Source organism: Epinephelus lanceolatus, chromosome 20 (genome assembly GCF_041903045.1).
Source record: "Epinephelus lanceolatus isolate andai-2023 chromosome 20, ASM4190304v1, whole genome shotgun sequence".
NCBI classification, from domain to species: domain Eukaryota; kingdom Metazoa; phylum Chordata; class Actinopteri; order Perciformes; family Serranidae; genus Epinephelus; species Epinephelus lanceolatus.
Genome location: NC_135753.1, coordinates 23,173,119 through 23,188,446, shown reverse-complemented (window position 1 = coordinate 23,188,446; position 15,328 = coordinate 23,173,119). Strand labels below are relative to the sequence as shown.

The window sequence follows — 15,328 nt, the reverse complement described above, 5'->3', positions numbered from 1 at the left end:
GTCAGCCCTGTGATAGTCTGGTGACCTGTCCAGGGTGTACCCTGCCTCTCACCCAGTGTCAGTTGGGATAGGCTCCAGCCCCCTCGTGACCCCCAACAGGATAAGCAGTTATGGAAAATGAATGGATTTTTTTTTGTGTCTATCTCCTGCTTTAGTTTGACAGTTTGGAGATTAAAGGGAACACCACCTAAATTAAGAATTCTAATATTTCGCTTTCATGGCCCAGGATTATTCAGTCAATATTTGTCAACACGAGCCAATCTCTCTCAAAACCAGACACCAGAGAAGTAAGCCTCAAACTTGTGATGTCATTGGGTATAAAGTCTGGAACTGCTCCACAAACAATCAATGGGAGCCTGATCTTGTGGACCCACAGATTGTTTTTTCCTTTATACCCAAGTGAGCTTTATTCTGTTGTAGTGGTCTCAGTTTTGAAACAGAAAATGTACCCATATAGACTAAATTCCATGACCTTGTGCTAACACTTCCAGGTAGACAACGGGTAATTGTTTTAAATTGCAGAGATATGTGAAGTCGGCAAAGTTGTTAATTTCTGTTGTCACTTTCAGCTGTAACATTTAAAGGTGTATAGTTAAACACGATGGTCTGACCTATCAGACGTTTCTGCTGTGCTTGTTTCATGTATTGTGTTGCTAGCATCTTTGATAAACCAAATCTACAAGCACAGAAGCTCAGCAATGTACTGCCATGGATGGGGGCTGCAGCAAAACATGTTTTAGACACCTAAAAAACCTGTATCTGTTCAGGTGTACGCTATATTAAGTATATTTGCAATGCAGCAACTCCTGTGTTCTAAAATGCCTATTTTTTCCAACGGAGTCCAGTTATTTTGTTCATGAGCAAGAAAATCAGCCTGTTTAGGAGTTTTGTTGTTAGCCTTGGTCAGTAAAGGAAATGGATGATAGTTATGCTTAAGGTAACAGTCAGGTTAGCAGAAAGCCTAAAAGAGGCATCGAGGTCAGGCTACTTGACCTTTGTTATGAATGCACTCCATCTATGATCTCCTAGTTGTGGCGCAGGAGGTACAGCTAACCAGGTAAGGGTGCCTAGTCAGCTCTGTTGCCACAGCCTCCAAGGTTAAGGGGAAGGGAGGTTGTACTATGTTCCTGGCTCAACAGAAGACAGTCTTTTTAGATATGTGCATTTTGTAGGAAACAGTCGAGGTGATTTAGATCAAGCAAGGTGAATGTGCTTGTTGTTTGAAGTTGGTAACCAATAGAACCGTCACAAAGCCATACATCAGACCAGAATAACCTTACTTGGGAACGTGGAGTAACTGGCAAAGGAATTCCGTTTGGGGTAAATGCAATAACGGGGCAAGGATGTGGTGAGGCTCACCACCCCTCTGTCTATTGGTTAACATGCCAAACTAAAACTTGTGCAGTGTCCCTACCTTGGTCTGTGGTCATGTAACTTGTGCACACATTTATAATATCATACAATGCCATGTGTTTTCCCACCATTCACACTTCTGCCTCACCATTAAAAAACACATAACTGTTTTTGACAATATAATTTTATTCGGTTTTTAATAATTACACACACTGGCATCACCAGAACATACAGGAGGTCTTTATACATCAGAGCTCATGATGACAAAGCGTACTTGCGCTCGAGGGTTCCGGCCTTAATCTGCTCCTCCCTCTTGTCCTGTGCAAAAGATGACACACAGATGATGGGTTAATATAGTTTCCATGGCAACAAAGTCATATCACCCTCTTCACCTTCCGGACATTTTTCTCAACTGCATGTTTTATGAGTGAGCGCTTTGTGATTGTCAGGTTATTTTTCCCCCTCTCCCAGTGGAAAGAGGGAGACGAACATGATAGCCCAGCAGTGCGACAATTGCACCAAATTTTCATTTGAATTCCTATTGGCAGAGATTTGGAGGGTGAATCACCATGACAATGGGGAGGAAAATGAAAGCAAGCAGCATTTCAAATGAAGCATTCATTTCTAATGTGAATGGAGCTGTGACAAAAAAGATCAACTGCACACCTACGTGGGAATAATGAGGCCCAATCCTCAAGCAAAAAGCTTTTCAGATCTGTGATGCCATAATGACCAATTATTCAATTTTAGGATTGTTTCAGACAACTATTCTTGTGAATGGATTATCAGTGTTTTTAGCTGGCTAAAGAAATTGATATTAGTGTTATAACACAGTAAAATTACATCATGTGTTCTCATTCCAAAGCTTTGTTGTTTATGGCATTATATCTACTACAATCATTGACATTTTGACCACCAGTCTGGCACTGAGGATTGTCAATAGAGTAGCAGATAGATGCAATGAAAAGACAGCAGTAGGGGCTGTAAATGAAGCTCATACACCTGCAGCAGAGTGGCACTCACTGAGAATAATTACTTTAACCTGCAACAATATTTGGCTGTGAATAAATGTGTGCAGACATAAACATGTCCTACTGTATCTTTAGTACACAGGCCGCTTGGGGGGCCACAGGTGAGATGTGTCATTCATTTAACACTGATAAACAAGCAAAGAGAGGTCAGTGCATCTTGATCCATACCCTGTCTGTCTTGAAGATGTAATAAAGGGCGAAGAGAGGGAAAACTCCAAACATGACACCCAGCAGAGATGTCTTGAATGTGGGCCTGAAGGTTGCGTAGGGGTTGGCGCGAGCATACACCCAGCGTGTCAAGGCAGGGTCTTCCTGTATAGACAGAAGTATGCAATGAAATCTCAAAGACTGTTTTGTACACACTGAATCCTTGCCGTCAAGAGACAAATGCAAGGAAAAACAATAATTTACTACAACAAAGATACGAGGACTTTAAGGTTGATGTCATGCTAAAACAAAACTGTTGTGAGCTCTCTTTGTCTCAAAAAGCTTTACAATACATCAGCCTACAGTACAACACCCTCTATCCTAAAGTCCTCCATTTATTTACAAGAGTAAAAGGGAAAAACCCGAGGAGGGATCCCTCTTCAAGGACAGGCCTTTTTCACGTACTGCATTTTGAAATGTCAACAATAAAAAATTTACAAGTGTAAATAATAAAATCAATGATAGCAGCAAGGGGGTTCCTGGTCAGAACCCTGTGGTGGGGGAGCCCTTCTGTGCAGAATTAGCATGTTCTCCTCATGTCAGCGTGGGTTTTCTCCAGGTACTCCAGCTTCCTCCCACAGTCCAAAGACATGCAGATTAATTGGTGACTCTAAATTGTCCGTAGGTGTGAATGTGAGTGTGAATGGTTATCTGTCTAGTCTGGTGACCTGTCCAGGGTGTACCCTGCCTCTCGTCTAATGTCAGCTGGGATAGGTGCATGCTGTTTCGCGACTCCTAACAGGATAAGCGGTTATGTAAAATGAATGAATAAATGAATTATGTTTACCTGCTTGAATTTAAGGGTCCTGGTACTGTGCCTGCTGGCTTGGTTTAACAAAACTGAGCTTTCATTAATGTAATAAGTAACACATGTGCCTTTCTTACTATGACGAGCAAAAAACATTGGCTGTGAAAAAGCCCACAGAATGGACAGATATAGCAGTAACAGAGCTACAATATGGAGAAGAAGTAATTTAAGTACATGTACTAAGTAAATATTGAATATGACAAGTTAAGGAGTTTCAGGGACAGAGAACAATTGTATATTTGTGTTACATGGGACATATTTTGACCAGCTGGATGTCAATTAGGAGAGGACACCTGCACACTGCTAACAAATGATCCACTGCAGTTTGACTGATTGAAGCTCGAAGGGCTGGGGTCAATTTAGCTGCACGGTCGGTTGAACAGAATAGACAGGTATGTGGCAATTATCTCTTTTGTGATAGCAGCAATGTCATTTGGTGTTTATTTAGTCTATCTATAGCACATGGCAACACTGTAGCACTTCAGGAGGGGTTTACTTTAAACATAATTTAAGTTAGGCTACAACATACTTTATATTGTCGATGATATTTTCTTTCTGTGGTGTAAGTTAGACTCTAAATTTTCATTCCATCCAGCCCCCCGTTTACACAACATACATATAAACATGCCACCCTAAGCTTGATACCAAAATACTTAAGTAAAACTGGGTTTTTATGACATGGGCTCGGACATGCTAGCGTTAGCAGCGAGCCTCAGCCAGTCTCAAGGGTGACATTGCTAGCTAGCATGTAGCCACTTACAATGAGCTCTTGTCTGTGCGGGTTGTTGAGTTGCGTCTGGTACTGCCTCTTCAGGTTGGCTCGTAGTGCTGCCCTGTCTTCTTCGGCGCGACGGTGCTCCGGCGAGATGCTGAAATACTCATTTGGGTCCAGTGTTTTTGGCCGAGAAGCCAAGGGCGCCTCTTTGTAGTCCGCCATGATTGTTTGCTAACGGATGGAGCGAGGCGAACGCGAACTCGTGAAATCTCGCGTTGAGTGGCGGGATCGTCACCATAGCAACATTAAACTTTTCCCTGCTGAATGTGAGCAAGTGAAGCAATGAGCGGAAGAAAACAAGAGAAAGATGAGAGTGATGATGACTTTCAGTATGAGGAAGTGTCTTTAGAGGATGAGTGGAGTTTGACAGAAGGGGAGGAAGATTTGGAGGCGACGGTGAAAGCTATCCAAGACCGCGCAGAGGCCACTGCTGCTGCGGGTGCTGCTCCCAGGCCCACCGCCACCTCCATCACACACCAACCTGAAGCTGTGGATGACTTTTTACGCAACTTTCTTTCACAAATGAGTATGACAGAAACACTCGAATGTTTCCAGACTGAGTGGACCGAGATGGTGCAGAAAGGGCAGGTGGATACAGACCGGGTTGGTGTCGTACCGGAAGTGTACACTGAAAACCAGCGTCTGGAGAGTGAGCTGAAAAACGCGCAGCGGGAGGGGGATGAGTACAGACTGGCAGCCGCTGCAGGAGCTGAGACACTGCTCAGGGTCCTGAGAAACAGAGACTTCCACCGGCTGCGACACAAGCGTGTGGTCCAGGAGAAAACCCGGCTCATCGAGGAGATGAGGAGGCTGAAGATGCAGTGCAGCACCTATGAACCTGAAGTGAAGCGGTTGAATGAGAAATACCAAGCCGCTTTAAAGCAGACCATGCTGCTGACTATGGAGAGAGATAAAGCCTTGGGACAGGCAGCTCAACACAACATCTCTTCCTGGAAGGATGCAGGTGAAGAAGGAGCGGTGAGCAGTGTCAACATGGCAACCCATCAAGGGATCCAACCAAGACCTCCTACACCTGCACATGCTCCAAGGAGTCAGACCAGGGTGAAGTCAGGGAGGGCAAATGCTTGTTGAAATTAATATTTGGTCTCACATGTATGCTGTTAGTACAGTAATCATATCTGGTATTGATTTTGAGTAACTCAATACACAACATGGAAGATATATATAAAAACCATACATTTTCTTTGACCATATTTCCTAATCTTGCTTGATATACGACTTTAGTTACTCAACAGTCCAAGGTCTCCTTTGTCTCATTTTGTGCTTTATAATGGTCCACACATGTTCAATGCTGGCAGTACAGTCAAGTGCCTGCACTCTTATACTACAAAGCCATGCTGTTGTAACATGCAGATTGTGTCTCATTGTCTCACTGAAATAAGCAGGGGCATCCCTGTAAAAGACGTTGCCTGGATGGCAGCATATGTTGCTTTAGAACCTGTGTCTTATGGCAGTCATGGCGCCTTTACAGATGTGAGAATTACCAGTGATGCCATGGGCACTAACATAAGGGGTGCCGTTTGTAAAGTGGCTCACGCTGAAAATAACATCAACATTTTGCCACATTTAGCTTCAAACAATGTTTAAAAAAGTATTGTGAATTTTTTAACGTCACCTTTTACCACATTTACAGCAATATTTGTTAACTTAGAAATATATTAAATAGTTAAATCTAAATATTAAATGTGGCACCTAAATGCTAAATGTTAAATCTAAATATTAAATCTAAATCTAAATGTTAAATCTAAATGCTAAATATAAATCTAAATGTTAAATCTAAATGTTCTGGGTGAAACTAAATATTTAGCTAATATGCAAATTCACTAACACACCTCCGTCCCAACACAGATGCTGGCTTTGAAATTTGAGCTGGTAACAATCATGATAGTCCTTTTCCTCTTTAGCCCAGAGGACACGACGTCCATGATGGACTCGTCAGACCACAGCACACTTTTCCACTTTGTGTTGGTCCATTTTAGATGAGCTCAGGCTCAGAGAAGTCGGCCATGTTTCTGGATGTTGTTGATATATAGCTTTCACTTAACCTTATGGAGTCTTAACCTGCATTTGTCGATGCATTGACGAACTGTGTTCACCAACAGTGGTTTTCTAAAGTGTTCCTGAGCCCATGTAGCAACATCCTTTATACAGTCATGTCGGTTTTAAAAGCAGTGTAGCCTGAGGGGTCAAAGGTCACAGGCTCTCAGTGTTGGTTTTCAGCCTTGCCTCTTACATGCAGAGATTTCTCAGGATTCTCTGAATCTTTTGATGATATTATGGATTGTAGATGGTGATTTTCCCAACTTTTTTTGGAACATGTTGCAGGCATCAAATTCAGAATAAGTATGAATTTTACAAAAAGTAGTAAAGTCTATCAGTTTGAACATTAAATATTTTGTCTTTGTGCTGTATTTAATTGAATATAGGTCAAAAAAGATTTGCAAATCATTGCATTCTGTTTTTATTCATGTTTTACACAGCGTCCCAAAATATTAATATGAAATAGAAAAAGCACTTTACATCCCATATAAGGAAGTGTGTCCTGTGTAGTAATAATAACTTGTAGTACTGATTTTGAGTCAACGTATCTTATTACATATAGAAGCTATTAAAAGAAAACATGTTTTTTTAATAAGAAATCATACATTTTTCCATAAATGTATTGGTATATAATAGACAAAGCCCCAAAATCCCTCATTAGGAAGTGTGTCCTGTGTGGTGTTATTATAACTGTTTTTGATTCTTTGCCTAATTTGTCAATACAGACCTTCATTTAATCAGCCACCTATCATCGCCCTGTCACTCAAGCTCAAACATGTTGCATTATAGATTATAACCACAAGAGAGCAGTCTGTACTAGCTTTGTTTCCACTGCCTCAGGGTGAACATCAGCCTGTGATATCAGCTAACTGCAGCTCCACCAGAGGAAGAAGACATTGTAAGAGCGGGGAGGCAGGAATCTGCTGAGCTGCATGCAAAGATAAACCAGTAAAATACCAGTGCCATTCTTTCTCATACGAGTGCTCATGTTCCCTTTAAAAACAACCACAGTAATGCTACCAGTTGTTAGTGTTGGGGTTTGGATGGGCATACAGTAGGCAATGACATTATGGAGCTACTGTTGTAATGTTTAGGCTACGTACTGTGACTTTACACAAGAACCCTTATGCACAGATATTGTCACAATAAGAAATTGGATTAGCACAACGCAACTTTCCGTCCCTGCAGATATTTTGTTTCATGAGAATTTATCTGGTTGTACTTGTTATTCCACCAGGACAACAGGATTTAAGTAAAGCTGAGCTGTCACACCGCCTGTTCACAGATAGCCCAGTGGTTTTACAATTGGATTATGCAACACAGACATATAACTTCTCACACAGAACTTCTTTTTCTCCCTCCTCTCACACTTCATACTTGAGTTGTGGAGTACAGAGTTGCTGAGAGAGCTCTTTGATCCAGAGAGGCCGAGGCAAAGCTACAGTACGTGTGACCAAGTGATTTATTGTCCTCTCAGGACCTCTAAAGCGCCACCCGCTCTGCAGTTTTGAAACATCAATTTATGACTTCAAAATTCAATGTGAGACCACACTCCCGGGGCCGACGAGCCTCCCGTCTCCCTGTTTCCGTAATGTTCAGAGAGAGAGATAGCCTCAGATGAAATATTAATATGTCTCTGCCCTGGCTGGCACCCGTAAGACCTCATGGACTTGGAGTTGAACTTTGGGAAGTTTTTGAGCTGTGGGTACAACCCGCGTCCTTCACTATTAACTTCCACACTGCTTTCATACGACAGAACATTTGTTTTTTTTTTTTATCACACATCAGTGATGCTGACTGACGTTTATTTTGATGCACTCACCGTGTAAAGCTTTTGACAGATAATAGAGCGCTAAAGATGCGATCTAGATACGGAGGCAGCTACAGATGGAGAGAACAGGAATGAAAAGACTTGGAGGATTTCTATCAGCAGTCTGTGCTACCTTGCAAGACTTAATCACTCCCAGTAATCAGAAGTCATTTTGTGGTGCTTTGTAAAACGACTTCTACATGGGAGCCTGGCTTGAAAAGTGGAAGCAGGTTTCGGTTCCGACCACAAACTAAAAGTACTCTTCTCCTTATTCTTCACCAAAGGTCCCTGAAGTGGTTTGCAGACTCAGAGACAATGACCTAATGTGTTATGCTGCTCTTTTGTACTTACTCACAATATTTCCTGGCCCGGAGACTCCATTACTCCGCTGCCCTTGAGGAATGTAACTTAGGAATGTAATGTTCCTTTCCCCCCTTGTTTTCATCTGCACAACATAATTGGGCCAGTTTGGAGCCTTTGTAAATTTCACAAATGGTTACAAAGTCAATGAGGTGGTGGCTGGAGACAGGAGGTTTTGCAATTTCAGCCAACAGTTTGTCCCTCCCAAGCCCAAATTACCTTTTCCAGGCTGCCCACTTCTTCCTTCCTGCTGACTTCTCATCCGAGGAAACATGGTTGTCTTTCACAGCCTTTAAAGTCTCCCTCCAGACACGCATGTAAAAATACTCTGCTATGAATATATTTCGTTTAACATGGTTTTCCCACATAAAATGTAAAAAAGAATAACTCTGAAAAGAGGTTGGAAGCAGATCTACTCTTTCGCCCTCACTGAGAAATTCTGGATCTGGCCTCTGCCTCGCCCACTGCCACTGCATGCGGTAGGTTTCACTTTCTGCTTTCTCTAATGCTGGCGCAGGGCTAAAATTTTGGCTCAATGACTGTAAATAAAGATGGACACCATGTCTCAACTCCCTCCCACTGTACAAGGAAGATATAAAAGAAGGAACAGTCATGGCGACAGTGACATCGTTTGAGGCGCCAGACTTTGGTGTCATGTCTATTGGAATCAATGGAATGCGCTCTGCAAATCACAATTTAACCCATCACATCTTTGTTGCCTCAACTTTGACTGAAAAATCCTTCCACCTGATTTAAAGAAATACACATTAGGTAATGCTTACTGCCGTTTTTGTATCTAAATATGCACGTTCATTTGGCTTTTATTGGTCTCCAAACAGATCATGCCTCTGTACAGCAGAGGCTGAGATGCAGCTGACTGTCAGAGACAATTAATGTGTATATTTGGAGGGGTAACATAGAATGGGGCAGGGTTTATGAGCTATACTGCAGCCAGTCAGAGGGCAAACGAGATGTTGTTTCATCTCATTTTTGGTGAGCTGTCCTGTTGTCCATCTTTATCATACAGTCTATGGTCTGGCTATGTGAGACTCGCATCAGATTGACTGATGAAAGAGCAGTAATGTGCATCAAGATCGCTATCGTTAGCATTAGATGAAACATTGGAGAGATTCAGCCATAAATGTTTGAGCCTCAGTCAGACCTAGACCCAGATAAGTAATCTGTTGGGCACCAGAATTGGCAACTAGCAGACATATCAGATTAATCTTTTATTTGTTTATGTTGTTTGTTAGCTTGTAGGCTAACTGTCAGTGACTGGCACAGTGTTAGTGGTTGTGATCAAATCAGCTGTTGCAGTGTGTTTTCACTGGTTCAGTTTACATCCAAGAACTGCACACTCCACTATGTTTGCTGTCAAAACTTTCACTGTACTAATGCAAACTTCCACTCCCTGTACCTACAAGTCTGCTCTGCACTGGAGGTTTCTGGTTTCTTTGCTGGTGTTGTGTCAATGTCCGTTCCTCCAATATGTGTTTCCTGTATTAGACAACCTTTTGCTTTCATATTAGTCACTAGCGCTGGGTATCGGTACTCGATACTTCTAAGTTATAGACCGAAATAACTCAGTACCAAGTAGTATGTAGACTTCTCCAGTCAAAAATACACCTGCATTTGATCATTTCTGTACCCTGATCTAGGAAAAAAAGACTATTTGTATAGTTTTGCTCCAAGCACTATTTAATTTAATGTGTAGTAAGGAGCAGCGGCTCTACTCCGATCTCCCTTCGGATGTCCGAGCTCCTCACCCTATCTCTAAGGCTGAGCCCAGCGACCCCACAGAGGAAACTCATTTGGGCTGCTTGTATCCGCGATCTCATTTCTTTCGGTCACTACCCAGAGCTCATGACCATAGGTGAGGGTTGGGACGTAGATGGACCAGTAAATCAAAAGCTTCGCCTTCCATCTCAGCTCCCTCTTCACCACGATGGTCAGGCACAGCACCCGCATCACTACAGATGAGCATCAAACTGCCGATCCATCTCACGCTCCTTTCTACCATCACTCGTGAACAAGACCCTGAGATACTTGAACTCTTGTGCTTGAGGTAGTAACTTGTCCCAACCCAGAGGGGGCAATCCACAGGTTTCTGGCAGAGAACAATGGCCTCAGATTTGGAGGTGCTGACTCTCATCCTGACCACTTCACACTCGGCTGCAAACCGCCCCAGTGCCTGCTGGAGGTCACGGTTTCATGAAGCCAACAGGATCACATCATCTGCAAAAAGCAGAGAGCAAAAAGCCCTATTAGTGACGTACCTAAGCTTGCTTGCCCCTGGTACGCTTGGATCTCAGATTTTCAGGAGGTGCACAGGCATCCGCCCCTTCTGGTGACCAACGTTGCACAGATACAAATCAGTGTTGTCAACGTCAGACATTTTAGAGGGCATAAGCATAAGACATACACATTTTTTAGTGGAAGGGAACTTAATGGAAGTTCTTAACTTTGTGGGTCCGTCTTAAACGCCTCAGGCTGATTGGAATTCCTCCCCTGCTCACCCAACTCCCTGTGCTGCCCCCTCGGCTCCACTCTCCACTGACAGCCCTGTCCACTTTACAGCCCGCGACGACCTTTGTGTCATACCAAAGAGAAAGGAGAATGAGAGGGAGAAAATTCACGTTTCAGCCCACTTGGCTCGGGCTGAACCAAACCTGCCTCGCATCCTTTTATCTCTCTGCCTCTGCACCTATTGCTCACCAAATCCTTTGTCCTGTTTATGCAGCTGAATTTCACCAGGCCTGAAATTGTGATTGATTGATTGAGAGAGATTGCTTTAGTCTAGTTACCAGGCATATATATGATGTGTTGGTTCCTCATTCCTCAAGATATATTTTTAAGAAATCCTGCTTTCTCAATTCATCATCAGTTCTCCCTGCCATCCCATTCTAATCTATATCTGTGAAATTGATTCAGTCTGTCTAAGAGTATTCCCTTCTTAATAAATCAGCTTTCTATGGACCTATGCAGTGGGCAGCGGGTCACACTCAGCAATATTTTCTGCTTTAATGCACTGAGCAGGGCAGAGATGGGGCCGTGGCAGTGACTCAGCAGGCATCCATCATCTTCAAGGAGAGCTACACAGATGAATTGTTCAGAGATGGAACTGACAAAATCCTGCATTCTTCTTTCAGCTATGCTCATTTCAGTGCTGAGCTCGTGCATCAGTGTTTAAGATTTCTCTGGCAATGTTCACTCCAAAGTATAAGAGATTTATTGCCTGTGAATTACTAATAGTGAAGGCTGTGGGCACTCTTGATGCCTGAGCTGTCAGGAACAGCATCCAGCATGTTGTCGTTGGCACGTGAGCATCTTGTAAAACCAATTTTGGTCAAGATTGTAATTATTTTGCTTCTATTGGGTTGAGGGAAGTCTCAAGAAACCTTTTTAAATAGATTAACTGAACTAAAAAATGCATGGTGGTCAAGTTTAAATCAACACTGCTTTTTCTCGATTCCTGACATTTCATGATGAGTAATTTTCCAACCATAGCCAGTGTTGCATTTCCAGCCTGGCAAAGTGAGCCACTGCCTCTGGATGCCAAAGTCCCCTGATCAAGCTGTATCAGTCGACTGAACATAACTTCACCAAAGGAATAGTTTGACATTTTGGGAAATGCGCTTGTTTGCTTTCCAGCTGAGAGTTTCATGAGACAGATACCACTTTAATGTCTGTGCAGTGAATATGAAGTTAAAGCCAGGAGACTGTTAGCTTAGCTTAGCATGACGGCTGGAAACAAGGGGAAACCGCTAGCCTGAGTCTGACCAAGGGTAACAAACCAACAATAATTTTAACAACAGTTATCTTAAGTCTGTCATGTTCATGAGGTTGACTGGCAACTCTGGATCAAACCTGGGTAGGGGAATTCGCATGTTCGCATGAGTTTGCATGTTCTCCCCATGTCAGCATGGGTTTTCTCCGGGTACTCCGGCTTCCTCGCACAGTCCAAAGACATGCAGGTTAATTGGTGACTCTAAATTGGCCGTAGGAGCGAATGTAATTGTAAGTGGTTGTCTGTCTCTATGTGTCAGCCCTGGGATCATCTTGCGACCTGTCCAGGGTGAACCCAGCAGGATAAGCGCTTACGGAAAAATAAATGAATGAAATGAATGCTAAGCTAATCATCTCCTGGTTCTACCATTATATTTAGCATTCAGACATGGTATCAGCTTTTTCATGCCAGGCGCCGTTAAACTATGATGGCGACTGGCCGTGTATCATGTCAACGTTAAAGGACAGCTTTTTCCATGAGTGTCTGCTGCCGCAAGTCACTGCCAAAGCGCCAGACTTCGATGACTTCGGAGTGAGACTGGATTGGTTTCGGCTTCACTTTTGGGGAGCTGTCATGTTGTCCATCTTTATATACAGTCTATGGTAGAAAGCATGGTATATCTCATAAAGACGTGGTGGGGGGTGTCTTTGGCATCGATATTGCCCATCAACAGGCGTGTCAAGCAGCAATATTTGACACCCTGGGAATGAGAACAGGCTGCGTCTAGCCCTCTGTAATAATTTCCCAAAGTGAACTCTTCCCTTAAACCAACACTAGTGTTTCTTAATTCCTGACGTTTAATGATGCAGAGTTAGTTAAATCTAATGGAAATCATTACAAACATCATAGCCGTCTATATATACAGTAAATATATTGGTAATGTGTAGCCTACTAGCAACGAGATGCACTGTGACTGTAGCATCAACGCTTTGCATTAACTGTAGTTGATAGATGTCATTAGAAGTTTGATCAGGGTCTCTGCAGTGTCAGAGACATTTTGTAGACGTTTGTTTTCAGTGAGAAAATGGAGGGATTGCAGGTGGCAGACTGCCTCTGGATGTGCCGACAAAGGCTTTGTTTATAATAAGAGGCTGCAAGAGCCTGAAAAAGTCAATGAATTCTGCATCGGCCCATAAATAACCCCTCCGCTGCCATACATGTTGAAAGGTCAGCAGGCTGATATATTGAGCTGACATCACAGCTCTGTTACTGAGGACTTACACATATCACACATACATCTCTGTTTGTCTATCTATGCCTTTCCTTCATTAGGACCAGGGCGATGTGACAGGGCCGGCCCGCCGTGACAGCATTTGGAGGAAGTCTTGACAGGCAGAGTTAGGGAGGCTGTTTGGGGGAGGTGATGTCAGGCCGGAGAAGAGTGACACGAGGTGAGGGAAGACAGCCAACGCCCTGTATCTGATCTGATGGGAAGTGGCAGGAGATGAAGAGAAGGAGCCAAATTCAGCCTGAGAGCGTGGTCATAGTCTGAGGTCAGTGGGAACAGAGAACAGACAAGCAGAACCACTCTAGGAATACTGAGCAGGGAATACCTAGTCCGGACTGTCAATCACAAAATATCACATTTTACAGAGAGTCTGCAGGTGCTACAATACTTTCTTTACTCTTACTGCCTGATGCAATAGAGTTAATTGATAACTCCAGTTAAGAAGTCTGTAAACTGTGATGGATGTTGACAACATTTTACCATTGATTTTCTCTTTCAATAAGTTTGGCTGAGCCTGATAATCAGACTTCATTGCCATTTTGTTTTATGTCATTCATTGAGCCTGACATCTTGTTAGCCAATTTGTCAAACCCACCAGAAGTCATTCCAGTCGCACTGACTTTGTTTGCTGTCGACACAAAAGTTGCAGTGGTTGCTAGGAGCAGTTAAACTAACCTTTTTCACATTAAACATTTTGGGCAATACGCTCATTGCTGAGAGTTAGATAACACTAATCCCACTCTTACATCTGTACACTGAATGTGAAGCTGTTATTAGCAGCTGTATGGATTGCATGTATTAATGAGATTAGATACAATACGATCATTACTCAGGGGCATTCAAGGACATTCAGGGTTTATCCCAGACCTCTGTAGGGAAGTCCAGGGACATCCTCACTCAGGATTTTTTTTTTAAAAAAAAAACAAGTACTTTATTAAAAAAGAATTTAAAAGATTATTTAAAAGAATCTGGCTCCATATTTACAGTCAAACTTACAATCACTAAAAAATTAGAATGGATACCTCAGTAAGAGTCTTTTAGCTTCCTTTCCAGATTACTTGAGAAGTTTGATGTCGAAAATAAAAGTAGTTTTTTGTCATTAGTATCATATAGAAACAGAATCCTTCACCACTGCTGTCATCAAACATTTATTGACAAGAGAGAGGACCAGAGTTTTCCTTTCAGAGTTTCTATTTCTGAGTTGACCTCACAGCAAATGGTGCAGCTTCGTCGGTCACTTCCAAGCTTGTCAGAATATTTCTCTTACTAATTTTGATTAATGTAGCCAGCTAGCTGTGTAGGAAGCTAATGTTCCCATTGTTATTACTGCCTATTTAGTGGTGACTGATTAATCCTTCTCTAGACAGGCATAGCAGCAGACCTACTGTATCTGAATTGCTGAAGAAATCAGAGATGTGGCCTGTGATTTAGAGGCGTAGAACCAGGTGAAAATTGACTAGAGGTTTATTTAAAACCTGTATGATCATCTGACTGCTCTTGTTTTCAGCTGCTTTCTTGCTTCAGCCTTTTGGCTCCATATTCCCTGACACCAAGATTACTTCTTAATTTCAATCTTTTACAGTTTCAAAATAACAAACAAAGCTGAAGCTGAAGCAAAAGTTTGGGCACCTTGCATGGTATGGACCTAGTACCACCCCCTTTGGCAAGTATCACAACTTCTAAATGCTTTTTGTATCCAGCTAAGAGTCTTTAAGTTTTTCTTTGGGGTATTTTCACCCATTCTTCCTGCAAAAGGCTTCTAGCTCTGTGAGATTCTTGGACCATCTTCATGCATGTACTGAACTTTAGAGGTCTATCCACAGATTTTTAATGATGTTTAGGTTGGGGGGCTGTGAGGGCTTCGGCAAAACCTTTAGCTTGCTCCTCATGAGGTAGTCCATTGTGGAT

At 42.6% G+C, this 15,328-nt stretch overlaps 2 protein-coding genes across 2 annotated transcripts; one reads left to right on the top strand and one right to left on the bottom strand.

Annotated features, from left to right (window-relative positions):
* Positions 1-1,519: 1,519 nt before the first annotated feature.
* On the bottom strand, positions 1,520-4,369 carry ndufb4 (NADH:ubiquinone oxidoreductase subunit B4). The gene is made up of 3 exons (XM_033638112.2): positions 4,160-4,369; positions 2,553-2,696; positions 1,520-1,671 (listed from the first exon to the last, which is right to left on the bottom strand). The coding sequence occupies exons 1-3, from the start codon at positions 4,334-4,336 to the stop codon at positions 1,609-1,611; spliced, it is 384 nt and encodes a 127-aa protein (XP_033494003.1). The 5' UTR covers positions 4,337-4,369; the 3' UTR covers positions 1,520-1,608.
* On the top strand, positions 4,355-6,640 carry LOC144458847 (sperm-associated antigen 16 protein-like). The gene has a single exon (XM_078162501.1). It carries the CDS (start codon positions 4,457-4,459, stop codon positions 5,264-5,266), a length of 810 nt encoding a protein of 269 aa, XP_078018627.1. The 5' UTR covers positions 4,355-4,456; the 3' UTR covers positions 5,267-6,640.
* The last annotated feature ends 8,688 nt before the right edge of the window (positions 6,641-15,328 follow it).

Bases quoted from the DNA above. Each gene is read 5' to 3' on its own strand.
- ndufb4 (XM_033638112.2), bottom strand. From the start codon at position 4,336: ATGGCGGACTACAAAGAGGCGCCCTTGGCTTCTCGGCCAAAAACACTG. The intron at 2,697-4,159 runs GTAAGTGGCTAC...CTGTCTATACAG, and splicing joins CGCACAGACAAGAGCTCATT to GAAGACCCTGCCTTGACACG. The intron at 1,672-2,552 runs GTATGGATCAAG...TCTTTTGCACAG, and splicing joins ACATCTTCAAGACAGACAGG to GACAAGAGGGAGGAGCAGAT.
- LOC144458847 (XM_078162501.1), top strand. From the start codon at position 4,457: ATGAGCGGAAGAAAACAAGAGAAAGATGAGAGTGATGATGACTTTCAG.